The sequence below is a fragment of the Callospermophilus lateralis genome, chromosome 3 (assembly GCF_048772815.1).
Source record: "Callospermophilus lateralis isolate mCalLat2 chromosome 3, mCalLat2.hap1, whole genome shotgun sequence".
NCBI lineage: Eukaryota > Metazoa > Chordata > Mammalia > Rodentia > Sciuridae > Callospermophilus > Callospermophilus lateralis.
Genome location: NC_135307.1, coordinates 108,050,282 through 108,066,016, shown reverse-complemented (window position 1 = coordinate 108,066,016; position 15,735 = coordinate 108,050,282). Strand labels below are relative to the sequence as shown.

General features: G+C 35.8%; 1 protein-coding gene across 3 annotated transcripts in view; it reads right to left on the bottom strand.

The window, feature by feature from the left end:
* Snx1 (sorting nexin 1) overlaps positions 1–15,735 on the bottom strand; it is a 46,333-nt gene that overhangs the window by 23,952 nt on the left and 6,646 nt on the right. For all 3 annotated transcript variants that reach the window (XM_076850924.1, XM_076850923.1, XM_076850922.1), the window contains exon 2: positions 6,378–6,489. In XM_076850924.1, coding sequence (XP_076707039.1) covers positions 6,378–6,489 — 112 coding nt within the window. The remainder of the gene's footprint in view (positions 1–6,377; positions 6,490–15,735) is intronic.

The window sequence follows — 15,735 nt, the reverse complement described above, 5'->3', positions numbered from 1 at the left end:
CAAACAAAAAAATGGATCAAGCAAAAAGATTCCATAGCCAAAATAAGTGTACCAATTAATTTTACTCTTAGGGGTATTCCTTTATAACCTGACATGAAGCCTATTTATCTCATTATAATTGTTTATAAAAGGACAATGTTTGGTTATCTGCTTTGGAAATCAATGTGTAAGAAGAGGCAAGCATACTGACAAAAAAAAAAAAAAAAAAAAAAAAAAAAAACATCAAATGAGAGTCAGGAAAAATGTAAGCCAGAAAAAATGGACTCAAGATAACAAACAGTTATTAATATTCAGGAAAGGGAAGTCTGCTACACCTGAGGACATCATTGTTATTTTAACACTTAAGAATTGTTCAAAAATTATAGTTTAGATATCCTTATAAAGATCGAATCGCATTTAAACAAGCATCCAAAGAGGAAAAAATTATACCTGTAATACCTAAAAATCTGTCTGATCTAAGTAGTGCTTAAGAGCTACTTTTGTCTATCTGAGAAAAACTCAGTTGAGCAGAACAACTCATTGTCTAAATATTCCAGAGAGGGAATGTTTAAAATAGCATTATGTACCATTTTTAGACACTAAAAGTTCTTATGCAAATAAAAAAGGATGTACTTTCAACTTGGAGCAATAAAGCTAGATGTTCTAAACCTAGCTTTTGTTGTTGTTGTTCTTTTTAGTAAAGAAAAACATATATATCATTCAGGTTTGGTCTGATCAGTAGATGTTCAATTCATCTTAGGAACTTCAAAGAAGCTATTTCTTTTTCTCTTTTAGATTTTCATTTGAAGCTAAGAAAAAAAACAGAGATAGGGATTCAGAAAACATAATCAAGTTCTAGGTCAGTGTGCTAATCATTAAATGTGAATCATGTGCCACATTGTTAGAAAAGAACCTGATCCCTATCAGGAAAGAGAAAACAGTAGTAATATAATCTGACCATGGAGTAGGAGTATAAAACAGAAAAAAATATACATAATGAACATGTTAGGAGTCTTTGAAACAAACAACCAGTGGAGTGCGTGAAGGATATTCCCATCATGCAGGTTCCACATAAATAATATATGTGTGTGTTTGGAAATGAAACAGACAGGAAGTGCTACTGCTAATTCAAAATGTTTGGCTTGAGTGCTAGTAAGAACCTTTTGAAAAGCTGTATATTTTCTATGGAACTCATGTAACAAAGATGCTCAAACTTACATTAAAATACAATTTTTTTCTCTGAACTCCTGATAAGAGTAATGGAAAAAGCCTTTGGGCTCCATAAGATTCTGATCATCACTAGACTAATGATGTAGAAAATATATCAGAACATTTAAATTTCTATAGTCAATATCATATTGGTTCATGCCTATAATCCCACTTACTGGGGAGTTGAAGACAAGATTACAAGTTGAAGGCCAACCTTGGCAACTTAGCAAGATACAAGCTCAAAATTTAAAAAAGGCTGGGGATGTAGCTTAGTTGGTAGAATAGCCCTAGGTTCAACCTCCAGTACCACAAAAATAAAATAAATGACTAAATAAAACACCTGAGAAGCTATTCAAGTCCTAAACTAAATGTCTCATTATAGACATTCCTTTTTAGAAATATCTTATGTTCCTTTCTTAGTAGTGAGGCAGGTATTGGTTACATATGAAACTGGCAGGAGAATAAAGTAAATAAGAATCATTATCACTGATAAATGTGTTCTTTTTTTTTTTTTTAAGTGTGATATTTTTACCTTTTTTTTTTTTAGAGAGAGAGAGAGAATTTTTAATATTTATTTTTTAGTTTTCGGCGGTTACAACATCTTTGTTTGTATGTGGTGCTGAGGATCGAACTCAGGCCACACGCATGCCAGGCGAGCGGGCTACCGCTTGAGCCACATCCCCAGCCCGATAAATGTGTTCTTAATAAAGATATCCACTATGTATAAAGCCTAGGCATGGGGATAAGTCTGTTACACTAAGATTTCAGGTCATCTTATGAGAAAAGATCATACACAAGTTAAATTATCTTAAAGATAGAAAATTCACCTTTTCAATCTGTCATATAACTAAAAGAATTCATTATTTGCATTTATATCATTTCTCCTGCAGAAATTTTATAAAAAAAAAAATCACTGTCAAATGAATAGTGTGCACTTTTAAGTTTCAGAGATAAAAGAAGTGGAAAATCTTCTCAATCTTTGTATTTCTTCTAAACTCTTCTTCCCTCTCATGTATTTAAAATTTCCTACCAGATAATTATAATTTTGTGGGTTAGTCTCTGTGTCCTCTATTCTGTAACACTGGTCTACCAGTCTGTTTTGGTGCCAATACCATGCTGTTTTTGTTATTATTAATCTGTAGTATAGTTTAAGGTCTGGTATAGTGATGCACCTGCTTCACTGTTCCTGCTAAGGATTGCTTTAGCTCTTCTGGGTGTCTTATTTTTCCAGATGAATTTCATGATTGCTTTTCTATTTCTATGAGGAATGTCATTGGGATTTTGATCAGTATTGCATTAAATCTGTATAGTGCTTTTGGAAGTATGGTCATTTTGATAATATTAATTCTACCTATCTAAGAGCAAGGTAGATCTTTCCATCTTCTAAGGTCTTCTTTGACTTCTTTCTTTAGGTTTCTATTAATTTTCATTATATAGATCTTTCACCTCTTTTGTTAAGTTGATTCCCAAGTCTTTAAATTATCTTATATTAGACAAAGGTGCCAAAAACATGCGTTGGAGAAAAGATAGCCTCTTCAACAAATGGTGCTGGGAAAACTGGAAATCCATATGTAACAAAATGAAATTAACCCCTATCTCTCCCCATGCACAAAACTCAACTCAAAGTGAATCAAGGACCTATGAATTAAACCAGAGACCCTGCGTCTAATAGAAGAAAAAGTAGGCCCTAATCTCCATCATGTGGGATTAGGCTCCAACTTCCTTAATAAGACTCCTAAAGCACAAGAATCAATAAATGGGATGGGCTCAAACTAAAAAGTTTCATCTCAGCAAAAGAAACAATCTGTGAGGTGAACAGAGAGCCTACATATTGGGATCAAATCTTTACCCCTCACATATCACATAGAGCACTAATCTCTAGGGTATATAAAAAACTCAAAAAGTCAAACACCAAAAAAAAAAAAAAATAGTTCAATCAACAAATGGGCCAAGGACCTGAACAGACATTTCTCAGAAGATGATATAAAATCAATCAATAAATATATGAAAAAATGTTCATCATTGCTAGCAATTAGAGAAATGCAAATCAAAACTACTCTAAGATTTCATCTCCAGTCAGAATGGCAGCTATTATGAATACAAACAGCAATAAGTGTTGACAAGGATGTGGGGAAAAAGGTACAGTCATACACTGCTGGTGGGACTGAAAATTGGTGCAGCCAATATGGAAAGCAGTATGGAGATTTCTTGGAAAATTGGGAACGGAACCAGCATTTGACCCAGCTATCCCTCTCCTGGGTCTATACCCAAAGGACTTAAAAACAGCATACTATAGGGACACAGTCACATCAATGTTTATAGCAGCACAATTCACAATAGCCAAACTGTGGAACCAACCTAGATGCCCTTCAATAGATGAATGGATAAAAAAAAATGTGGCATATATACACAATGGAATATTACTCAGCAATAAAAGACTAAAATCATGGCATTTGCAGTAAGTGGATGGAGTTAGAGAAGATAATGCTAAGTGAAGTTAGTCAATCCCAAAAAATCAAATGTTGAATGTTTTCTCTGATATAAGGAGGCTAATTCATAGTGGAGTAGGGAGAGGAGCATGGGAGGAATAGACTAACTCTAGATAGGGCAGAAGGGATGGAGGGGAAGGGAGAAGACATGGTGTTAAAAATGATGGTAAAATGTGATGGTCGTTATTATCCAAAGTACATGTATGAAGACACGAATTGGTGTGAATACACTTTGTATACAACCAGAGATATGAAAAATTGTGCTTTATATGTGTAATAAGAATTGTAATGCATTCTGCAGTCATATATAAATTAAAAAAAAATAATTAAAAAAAATTTCCTACCAGAGTTCTAATGTGAGAATCCTCTTAAGATCTTGCCCTTCAACCTCTTGTGTCTCCCCCTGCTCTCTATTCTCTCCTTTTAGGAATCTCAATTACATGGCAATTTTGACTACCACTTCTAGGAAGAAGATTCCCACGTTTCCAATTCTTTTCTCTTTTCTCTTTCGCAGGTAAAAAAAACTCCTTGGATATTTCTCTTTGCATTCCAAAAGACTTAAAATATTTGGTATTTAAAATACCAAAACCCAAAACTAACTTTTCCCCTAAAGCCAGTTTTTTTTTTTTTTCTTTCTTCTTCTTCTTTAGAATTTGGTTCTTAAAATGATACCATCTTGTCAATCCTTGGACTTGAACCATTTGATTTGGTCCTTAGCCTCTCTTTCTTTTTTGACATCCATTATATCCAAAACTGACACCAGATTTCATAATTCTTGACTACTTCTATCACCTTATGTTGGTTTTTGCCATTTCATTCTTGAACCGTTTTTTAACCATCTTCTAAACAGTCTCCTGTTTTTGTCCACTGCAACTCATTTTATATAATAATTTCTCTACATCAGTTTTCTAAAACATTACTTTGCCCATATCATATATGTTACCTAAAACTACCAATGGCTCTTAATTGGCATTAGGATGAAAATTCAAACCCAAATTACTGATGTGTAAAGCCCTCCTGAACCTGTTTCTTTCTTTCTTTCTTTTTTTTAATATTTATGTTTTACTTATAGGTGGACACATCTTTATTTTTTTTATGTGGTGCTAAGAATCGAAACCAGGGCCTCACGCATGCTAGGTGAGCGCTCTACTTCTGAGCCACAATCCCAGCCCCGCCTAAACCTGTTTCTAAACAACATTTCCAATCTATCTTCCATGGCTTCTCTTGAGAAACAATTTAAACATGAGTTAAATTATTAAATAATAATAGAAATAATAGAGGAAGGAATGATAGAAATACAAATTCACAAAAGCTCATAAGAATAAGAGATCACATGAGATTATTGATTATAGCAATAGTTTTCTTCTTTTTTGGTGTGTGTGCATGTGTGTGAGAGTGTGATGCTGGGGACTGAACCTAGGGCTTTGTGTATGCAAGGCAAACACTCTACCAACTGAGCTATATCCCCATCCCTATAGCAGTGGTTTTAGACTCTTATGACTCCCACTAAGAAATTTTGTGTCGTCATCCAAAATACATGTACAAAACTGAAACAAACGATTTAGGTAATTTGCCCTTCTAATAAAATCTGATTCTTAATTTAATGTCCGTCCCTCAATTATGCTTTATACTTCCTGTCCAACATTTTTTTCTCCTACTCTCCCAGGAAGTCTTCCAAGATCACGCTAGACAAAAGAGTTTCTATGTTGGTATTACTGACATTCTGGATTCAACAATTTTTTTCTTGTAAAGGGTTGTCCTGTGCATTTTAGGGTGTTTAGCAGCATCCATGGCTTCTACCAACTGGATAACTGTAATGCATCCAATTATGATGATTAAAACAACTCCATGAACTTAGCAAATGTCTTCTGGTAGGCAAAATCAACCCCAGTTGAGAACAGACTAGTCTTCCTCAACAAAGATCTATCTAGCTCAAAATATTAATAGGATGAGAAAACCTACTGTATACTAGTGGTTTTTATATTCCAAGTTGTAGCTTATTGGATTATGAAATAATTCAAGGGGTGTAAAGAACATTAAAGAAAGTGTATGATATGTCAAGATCATTGTATTGTCTTGAGCAACCAATAAAAAAAAAAGAACATTAAAGAAAAGAGAAACAATAGAAAATTTTAGACTTTATTAGAAGGTCAAATTACTTAAATCTGTTGTTTCAAGGCTGGGGATGTGACTCAAGTGGCAGCACGCTCGCCTGGCATGCGTGTGGTGCTGGGTTCAATCCTCAGCACCACATACAAATAAAGATGTTGTGTCCGCCGAAAACTAAAAAATAAATATTAGACTCTCTCTCTCTCTTAAAAAAAAAAAAAAAAAATCTGTGTTGTTTCAGTTTTGTACAAGTACATATATTTTGGACTATGACATAAAATTTCTTACTAGGAGTCTTGGTCATAAGAATCTAAAACCACTGCTACAATCAATAATCTCATTAAATCTCTTATTCTTATGAGCTTTTGTGATTTTGTATTTCTTTCACTCCTCTATTATTTCTATTATTATTTAATAATTTAACTCATATATTTATGTCTTACTCCCTAAACTTGTAAGAATTTTGATGGAAGTGTATATATTTTATTCTGGAATCTTCCACTACAGTATCTTACATAAAGTTATGTTGCTAATACCATTTTCAATTTTAAAAAAGCTATTTAGAAGGTTCAATTTTGAGTCCATACTTGCCTGCAAAGAGATCCTGTGGCTCCTGGTCTTGTTCTTCCTCAATCCCATTTTCTTTGGAACCATTGTTGATGGGAAGAATAGATGCAGTTCTCTTTGGAGACTGGGGTTTACTCTGAAAACAGTGAGATACTCTGAATAAAACAGACTTATTAAAAACAAATAACATGCCTAGAAAAAAATTTTTGATACAATCCCTCTGTCCCTTGGTTGTTTCCCCAAGTGTTTTAGGGGACAACAGGATCACTTGTCAGCCAGTTCAATTAGCAGCAAAACATTAATAGTAATGAAAGTACTGCTACTCAAATGATCACAGAGCTAATATAGGTTCATATAATTCAGGTTTAATTTCTAAAACTATACCCTTGCTGAAATGCCCTACCCCAAAGTACGTAACAACAATGGTGTGTGTAAGCACAAATAATTTTCAAAACAATCTGTCCAATGCATTTCTCCTTCTCAGCTGATGACTTTTATTCTTTCAAATGCTGATGAGGCACATTCTAGTGACCAAGACACACCACTCTGGAGTCCAGAATTCAAGCTCTGACCCTGGTTTACTTTTGTAGTGTTTTCTAAACTGTTAACTGAAACTCACGTGTGTTAGATGTTACTAACCCACATGACAGCAAAGCAAGGTATACACTTTACATCTAATGTTGTTGGTGAATATAACTTCTTTTTTCATCCTTCTCACATACACAAAATTTTCAACCACATTCTCTCAGGCTAGGAGAATAAAAACCAGTCATGCTTTGCCTAGAAGGCACATGGTGAAAATACAGTCAGTACATGGCCTTTAGTAAACGAGGCAAACAAGGGTGGAGTGGATCCCCAAACCGGTACCAGAGGGAACAAAGCCGGATTGTGCAGCACATGAACAGAAAGCTGGGAATCTGGCTTCAAAAGCCTATCATTGTGGAATTGCAGGGTTTTGAAGTCAGACCCTAAGGCTAAATCAGTTAAAAGACCTGAAACTTTTATGAAACATGTCCTTAACAAATCTGAGGGATTTGGTTCCTTGGAGACAAGACCTTTTCTGACCCAACAGAACAAAGTGAAATGACATCTATTTGGGTACTTTGAATTTTTCATGCAAACAGCTTCATCACCATAATGGGGCCACCCTCTAGGAAAGAAACTGTTACCAATATTTAGATTTATATTAGTAAATAATGCCTCTACTGCAACTTTTCTATGTTAATAAAGTTTAACAAGGTGCTTAGTTGTATATGTCTACATGTTATACCAAAAGTGGGTCCTGTCCTCTATCTGCTTCCACAATCTTCAAAAACAAAACAAAACAAAATCACTGTCTGCTGGACATGATGGTGCATGCCTGTGGTACCAGCTACTAGGGAGGGGGAAGCTGGAGAATCACTTGAGCCAAGACACCAGACTGGGCAACAAGTGCAAGAAGATCCCATTTCAAAAAAAAAAAAAAAAAATCACTACAGAGAGAAGATAAATAACTGGGTAAAAACAAAATTAGAACTTCCCTTTGCCTCATAAACTGCCAACCACCTTCCTACACAACCACTTCCTTCCTTCACTCTTATATAGTACAGTGACTTCATAAGCCACCTTTTGTAGTGTTGACTAAACTGTTAACTGTCAGTCCACTTTCCACTGACCCAATCATCTCCAGATGAAGATCCAGGAGAGATCAAAACCCAGTATACAGTAAGAATATATGTACACAAATGTAATTTACTAGTAGCTCACAAGGGAAACTAAAGTAACAGGAAAGTCAGTAAAAATTTAATCACTTTTAAAAATGCCTAAAAGAATCTATTCCTGTGATATGCAGATGAATAAAGCCAGCTTTCCACTTCTGACATATCAACTAATCTTGGAAGTTGCATGACTAAGAATGCTTTATGAAACATTGTTAGGATAGCAGTCTGTCACAGTGACAGATGGAGATGAATGGGATACACAGGGATAACTAGAGCATTAGCACCTGTCTTTTCTCCCTCCACCCAGCCCCCTTCAATCCCAATCCAGTAAGTATGACTAGAACTATGATTTTAAAAAAGATGTGTGCTCCCTCAGTAAGCTAAATAACTGTGAGACTCTCAGATCTCCCCTGGGAGCCCATTCCCAAAACCACACAGTTAAGTCCTAAGAGAGTTGAAGATAGATTGATTACCATACCTATTACCTTAATCTTCCTCAGCATTTCTTTTACAAAATTAATCTTCTACAAATGTAAAACTCTATGTCCTGCTTCTTCTCCCTACATTGTTTTCCCTATCATTAATAATTGTAGGGCTGGGGGTGTAGCTCAGTGGTAGAGCACTTGACTGGCATGTATGAAAGCCTGGATTCAATCCCCAACACCAAAAAGAAAAAAAAAATTGGGGGGTGAATAGCCCAAAAGAAATTCTGGTCATTTGGGAGGCTGGTAATGTGGTTCAGTGGTACAGTACTTGCCTTGAACGCATGAGGCCCTGGGTTCAATCCCAGCAGTACAAAAAAACAACAACAAAAGTACAAAAATCCTACTTTTAGTGACTTATTCTTTTTTTGGGGACCAAGATTGAACCCAGGAGAGCCACACCCCCAGCCTTTTAAAAAAATATTTTATTTAAGAGACAGGGTCTCACTGAGTTGCTTAGGGCCTCACTAAGTTGGCTTTGAATTCAAGATCTTCCTGTCTCAACCTCCCAAACTGCTGGAATTACAGGCATGCCCACCCTACCCAGTATGACTTAATTCCCTATTATGTGGATATATCCCAACATAATCATTCTCTTAAGGTTGGACAGTTAACTAGTTTTCAGGTTTCATCAAATAATGTTGTGATCGATGCCATCTTGAATATAAGTCCACATTTGATTTTTAGGGGCAATAGACTGCTGGCCATTTGAATCCCCATGGTTTATCTTAATGTCCTTTGCCTATTTTTGTATTTAAGTTAACATCTCTTGGGTGCACTTTTTTGTTTGCTTTTGTTGTTTGATGTTGCTGGGAATGGAATCTAGGGCTTTGTACATGGCAAGTGCTCTATCACTGAGCTACATCCCCCATCCACTTTTCTTAAATAATATGCTAGCCCTCTTTCTGCCATATTGTACAGTATCCCTCCCAACTTTACCTCTTTTCATATTTGTTTTACTTTTGTTTGTCCTTATCAAATGTACTTTCAGTTGATTTGGACTGGCACCGGACAAACTAAGCTTCTTTCTTTGGCTGAAGAGTACCTAGCACCCAGCCTTCAAGCCATAACAATATTCTCAAGTTTTACTTACAATCAAATTTTTTTAAAAAAACCTAACTGGGTATAACCACTTTTAAGATAAGAAAAAGGACAAATGTTTATGGCATCCCATATTCACCTAGGCAAACAAGTTTTCCATGAGACTAGAGTCTATAATAACTTGTCATCAAAATACATACCCATCGAGGCATTATAACAATGCATTTCATATGCCATGTCTAAGGTTAAAAGGCTATTTAAAAATTAGTATTAATGATGTAAAATATATATTAGAGTGCTAATTTTTTAATTTGTGCATTATAATTATACATAATAGTGGGGTTTGTGGTTCAATATTTGTACATGCACACAATATAATTTGGTAAAATTTCATTCTCCTATATTTCTTCTTTTCTTCCTCTCTTCTCTCCCTGGTCTCCCTTCCATTTTAGAAAGCTAATTTTGATTCAACAATTAAAATTCCAGAACGAACTTATTTTGGGAGAAAGAAAACACACTGATTACACTGAGTGGCAAATTCAAGACTAAAAATAAGCCTTGCTTTATAATACATACACACACACACACTCACACACACACACACACACACACAAAATGGTACTGAGGATTGAACCCAGGGGTGCTCAACCACTGAGCTACGTCCCCAGTCCTGTTTTGTATTTTATTTAGAGACAGGGTCTTACTGGGTTGTTAAGTGCCTCACTAAGTTGCTGAGGCTGGCTTTGAACTCGCAATCCTTTGCCTCAGCCTCCCGAGACACTGGGATTACAGGCATGTGCCACCATGCCTGGCTTTATTATCTATATTTTTAAAACCTCTAATTTCTAGGCAACAGATTAAAAGTTTGTTTGTAAAATAGTAAGTAAAGCCCCCAAACTGCCCTATTTCCTCTTGCCTTTTTTTTTTAATATAAAAGCATTCTTTTTTGTTAGTAGATAGAATTCCTAGGTAAAAATTCCTAGGTAAGATATCCAACATTTGCTTTACTGCCTTTGGTTGTTAATTCTAACAGGTGGTTCCACTAATAAGTGTATTTAAGAGTGCAGATACTTCTGTTTATAATTATAAGAACACACAGACAGACCAACACTAATTTGCAGACAGGTATTAGATGTTATAGCAAGAGAACACATTTGTTAAAAGCAAATGGGTATTTCTCAACAATTACTAGCCTCAATCTATGAGGCCCAGACCATTAACACTATTTTCTCAGCTCAGGGAAGGACAGATGTGGGCTTGTTGCCCTTCAAAGCTGACACAGCCATTCAGAACCGAAAAGTCCTGCTGTGATTCAGGGTAACTTCCCTTTAGGTTAACCAGTTGTGGTTCTTCTTTATGTTGCCAATTGCTCTTTGCTTCACACAGAACCAGTGCATTACATTCAAGAGATCTCAAAAGGGTAGGAATTGTCAAAACTCTCGGTGTCTTAGAGGTTGAATGTATATTAAATGTTAAGGTAACCCTGCTTCTGAGGACTAGATATCATTTTTTGGAAAGAAAATTAGTACAATTTAGTAAGGCAAGATGGAGTTAAGGAATTGTGTGATCACACTAATGTAACAAGGCAAGAAAAATTAGAAATAAGTCAATGATAGGAACTATACCCTGATGATAATAGGGCAGCCATGCAGTCTTTAAAAATTGACCCTGGCAGATTGCAGCATTAAATACAGCTCCTTTTGCCATCTTTACTGATAGAAATGAATGAAATGGGTTAGTATATTTTATTGGTATTGTAACAAATTATCAAAAACTTAAGTTTAAATAATGCAAATTTATCACCTTTTAGTCTCACAGAAGTCCAATACAGGTTTCACTGTATAGGCTAAAATCAAGATGGATTGGGGCATTCCTTTCTGGAGGTTCTACAGGGTAATCGGTTTTCTTGTCCTTTCCAGCTTTTAGGTCTTTCCTTGGTCCCCTTCCTTGTTCTTCAAAGTCAGCTGCTGGGAGCCATTAGCCAAGTAGGTATGACAATTTCCTTGCCAGCGTACCCCATGTTGCTTAGTGAAAGGACTCCTGGAAGGTGATCTTGCTCAAGGACCAGGGCGGATCCGGGTTTAGGGCGTTCCCGGTTTAGGACAATCCGGGTTTAGGGTGGTTCCAGGTTTAAGGTTATTCCTGCGGGGAATGGGGCGTATCCTGCTGCCTGAGTTCCCCTTGAGTTCTCACGGGATTCAGACAGTATTTTTGGGAGACAGAAGCCCAGTGGAGGTGTGGATTTGCACAGAGAACGTGGATTTCCCCAGAACGTGTTTGTAGACAGCCGGTGTGAGATCGGGAATAAAGAATTGCTGTTTGAATCTACAGAGCTGTGAGTGGCTCGTGATTTGTGCCCAGCCAGATTGCGGCAGTCAGCAATGTTGAATCTTTCTGTGTCTTTCTTCTGTAGTATCTTCCATATCATGGACTCCTCCTCATATATTTATGATTACACTAGCCCCATGCAGATAATCCAGGATAATCACTTCATCTTAAAGTCAGGTGATTAGCAATCTTAATTCCATCTTCAACTTAAATCTCCCTTTGCCACGTAACTAACATATCCAGTGCTTCTAGGATTAGGATGTAGACAACTTGGTGGGAAAAGAGGGAGCTTTATTCTGCCTACCACAGGCAAGTGACTCCTGTCCCAGCACATTCATCTCAATTCACAATAGCCAAAGTATGGAACCAACCTAGGTGTCCACAGACAGATAAATGGATAAAGAAAATGTGGTATATATGGACAATGGAATTTTTATTCAGTCATAAAGAAAAATGAAATATGTCATTTTCAGGAGTATTGATGGAAATTGAGACCATTATGTTAAGCAATTTCTCTCATAATGTGAGAAGCTAATGAGGAAAAAAGGAAAAGAAAGGGAGGTGTCTCATGAAAATTAAAGGAAGATCAGGGAGAGGGAGAAGGCAAGGGAAAGGAGAAATACTGGGGAATGATACTGGCCAAATTATATTGTTATATTATGTGCATGTATGAATGTGTAACAAATGCCACCATTATGTATAACTATACCACACCAATAAAAAATTATGGAGAAAAAAATGGTGCATCTGTGGTTGGGAGAATGGACATTCACTGTCCATTGGATTTGAGAGTACAGTATACCTTGCTTTGTAAACTTGGTGAACTAAAATGATGTCACATTATTACTCCTTCTCATAACTTAATAAGTTATATTAGAGGTTCTTATCTTGGGCCCATGAACTACAGAATTCAGGGGCAGTCTATGAACCTGAATGGGAATAAAATTACAATTTCATTTTCCTTAATCTCTAACAGAAACTTAACATGTTCTTTAACCATAAAGATAAGCAGCAAACCATAATTGCAATAGCAGTGCTTGAGACTATATCTAAAAGATATTAGGTGCTGGGCTCAGTGGCACACATCTACAATCTCGGTAACTCAGGAGACTGAGGCAGGAGGATCACAAATTTGAGATCAGCCTTAGCATTTTAGTGAGGCCCTCAGCAATTCAACAAGACCCTTTCTCAAAAAAATAAATAAATAAAGGGTTAGGGATGCAGCTTAGTGGTAATGCACCCTTGTGTTCAATTCCCAGTACAAAAAAAGAAAATAAATGTTTTATAATATCACAGTTTCTGTAGATCTTAAAGTGTCATTTTTGCTCATCTCTATTTAAAAGTTATATTATTTTGTGATCCTCAGGCCTCAGGTTTATGAGCCACTGGGATTACAGGTGTGGGCCTAAATTGTTTTAAAGGAACTCAAAACCACATATCTGAAACTCTAGGTATATTTAATCTAAGTATATTTCATGTCTTCCATAACTCTAGAATTATATTAAATACTGGAATATTCGACATTATGTGTAAAATCACTAGATTTATGTGATTATACAAAATCTAGTGATTTTACACATAATGTCGAATATTCCAGTATTTAATATATATTATCATATCAATATTATATATGTATTATCATTATAATAAAAATACCTGAATAGCTATTTTTAGTTATAAGGATATTTTCAGTTTGAAAACTTCTACAAAAACTTCTATAATCTAAGTAAATTTAAAACCTTACTCAAATGGAATGTAGCTCCCAATTATTGTTTTCCAAAACAACGTATGAGTTTTGCTCTCTTACGAAGTGTCTCCAACCATCATGTCTATAGAAATGTAATCACTGAAACTTCTGAAAGTTTTCCAGATTTTCAGTCTTGTTATCTATATCACTGTCATTATACTGAGTTCTGTGTCTGCAGACAATTCAGGTCTCAGTTATAGAGAACTCACTGGATATACCTACAAGCTGTTCTTTTACTTCAGTTGACTTAAAAATCAAATAAAAAGACAAAACACAGCATAAAGATCGGAAAAAATTTTATATAATTATTTTACCTATTATTAGCATTAAAAATATGTTATTTTTACAAAATTATTTTAATGTATTAAACCTGACTGTTGAGCTAATTAAGGAAAACAATGAGTAAGGCCACTAGATATCTCACTAAAAGGACAGTACATTATCTACCAAAATTAAGCTACAGATGTTCTACTTAATTTTCTGGCATAATTTCTCTATGAAACTTTTTGTGTTTCAAATTCACAGAACTCAGAAGGGCCCAGAAAACTACAGAAATATCCGAGTGCTAATGGATGATTTATCCCCTAAATCTGAAAAAACAAACCCAGTTCAACTATGTTCTGAAAGCAGACTGAAGCCCCAGTTGTCCATTTGACTAAGCAAAAGAATAAGTCAGAAAAAGTTGAGCAACAGGCTTTTCCTGGAGATGAGATACTTATGGCTACTTGCTCTAGCAACAACCAACTACTCATGATTTATTTACGCCAAAAGTGCTGAGAAGCTTTGAAGACCAAGGGAGAGAAATTAGAATATTATTTTTCCCCTCCCAACATAACCAACTGTAAATGGTCAAGTCAGAAGTACCTGAGTAAGCAAAAGGGGCAGCAATTCTCTCCAGAAAGCAGAAAAGTCCAACAGCAACGTTTGCAGTTTCTCTTATATGTCCCAAACTCTTTATTTATTTAAATATTTAACTACACTGGGGATTGAACCCAGGGCCTCACACATTGTAGGCAAGGGCTATACCACTGAGCTACACTCCCAGTTATTTTTAAAAATTTTATTTTGAGATGGGGTATTGCTAAATTGTCCAGGCTGGCCTCAAATTTTCAATCCTCCTGCCTCGGCCTCCCAAGTTGCTGGGATTATAGGCATGCAACCACAATGCCTGGCCCCAAACACTAATTTTAAGTTGGGTCCTTATCAGTCAGCTTTATGAGTCTTCTCTTTTCCTCCAAAAGTGCTTTATAATTACATTTTTTTTTTTTTTTTTTTTTTTTGGTGGGTGGATATTGAGGATTGAACCCAGGGATACTCTACTACTGAGCCACATTCCCATATTGGGGCCTTGAACTTGAGATCCTCCTGCCTCAGCTTCCTGAGTTGCTGGGATTACAGGTGTGCACCACTGTGCCCACTACCTCCATAATTCTGAAAGTTAGGTTAACTGTTAGGGCAATTTAATGATTAATAAACTGATTAGAACCAAGAAAAAATAAATTAAATTTTTAAAAAATGAGCTACACCATAGCCCTTGCTACTAAAAAAATAAATTAATGATTCTGTACTCCATGGAAATGTAAATTTTCAAGAAGTACAATCTGTTTATCATTTGAGCTAAACACTAAAGTGAACTTTTGGTCATAATACCTATCACTGCCTTCTTTTTCTTTTTAATTTTCTGTAGTTGTAGATGGACAGAATGCCTTTATTTTTTATTTTTTTAATGTGATGCTAAGGCTCAAACCCAGCGCCTCACACATGCTAGGCAAGAGCTCTGCCACTGAGCTACAGCCCCAGTCCTATCACTGACTATTTAAAGAATATTTTTATCAGAATGTGGAATTTCAACTTGTGATGTTAACTCCAAAATGTAGTATTTGAAGCAATGTGCCTGTAGAAGATATTATACCTGAAAGGGAAACTTACCCATACTATTTCAATGACTAAACCATTATTAAAGAAACTAAGCAATACACCCTTTGTGTTTGTGTGTGTGTGTGTGTGGGGGGGGTACCAGGGATTGAACACACTCAACCATTGAGCCATATCCCCAGCCCTATTTTGTATTTTATTTAGAGACA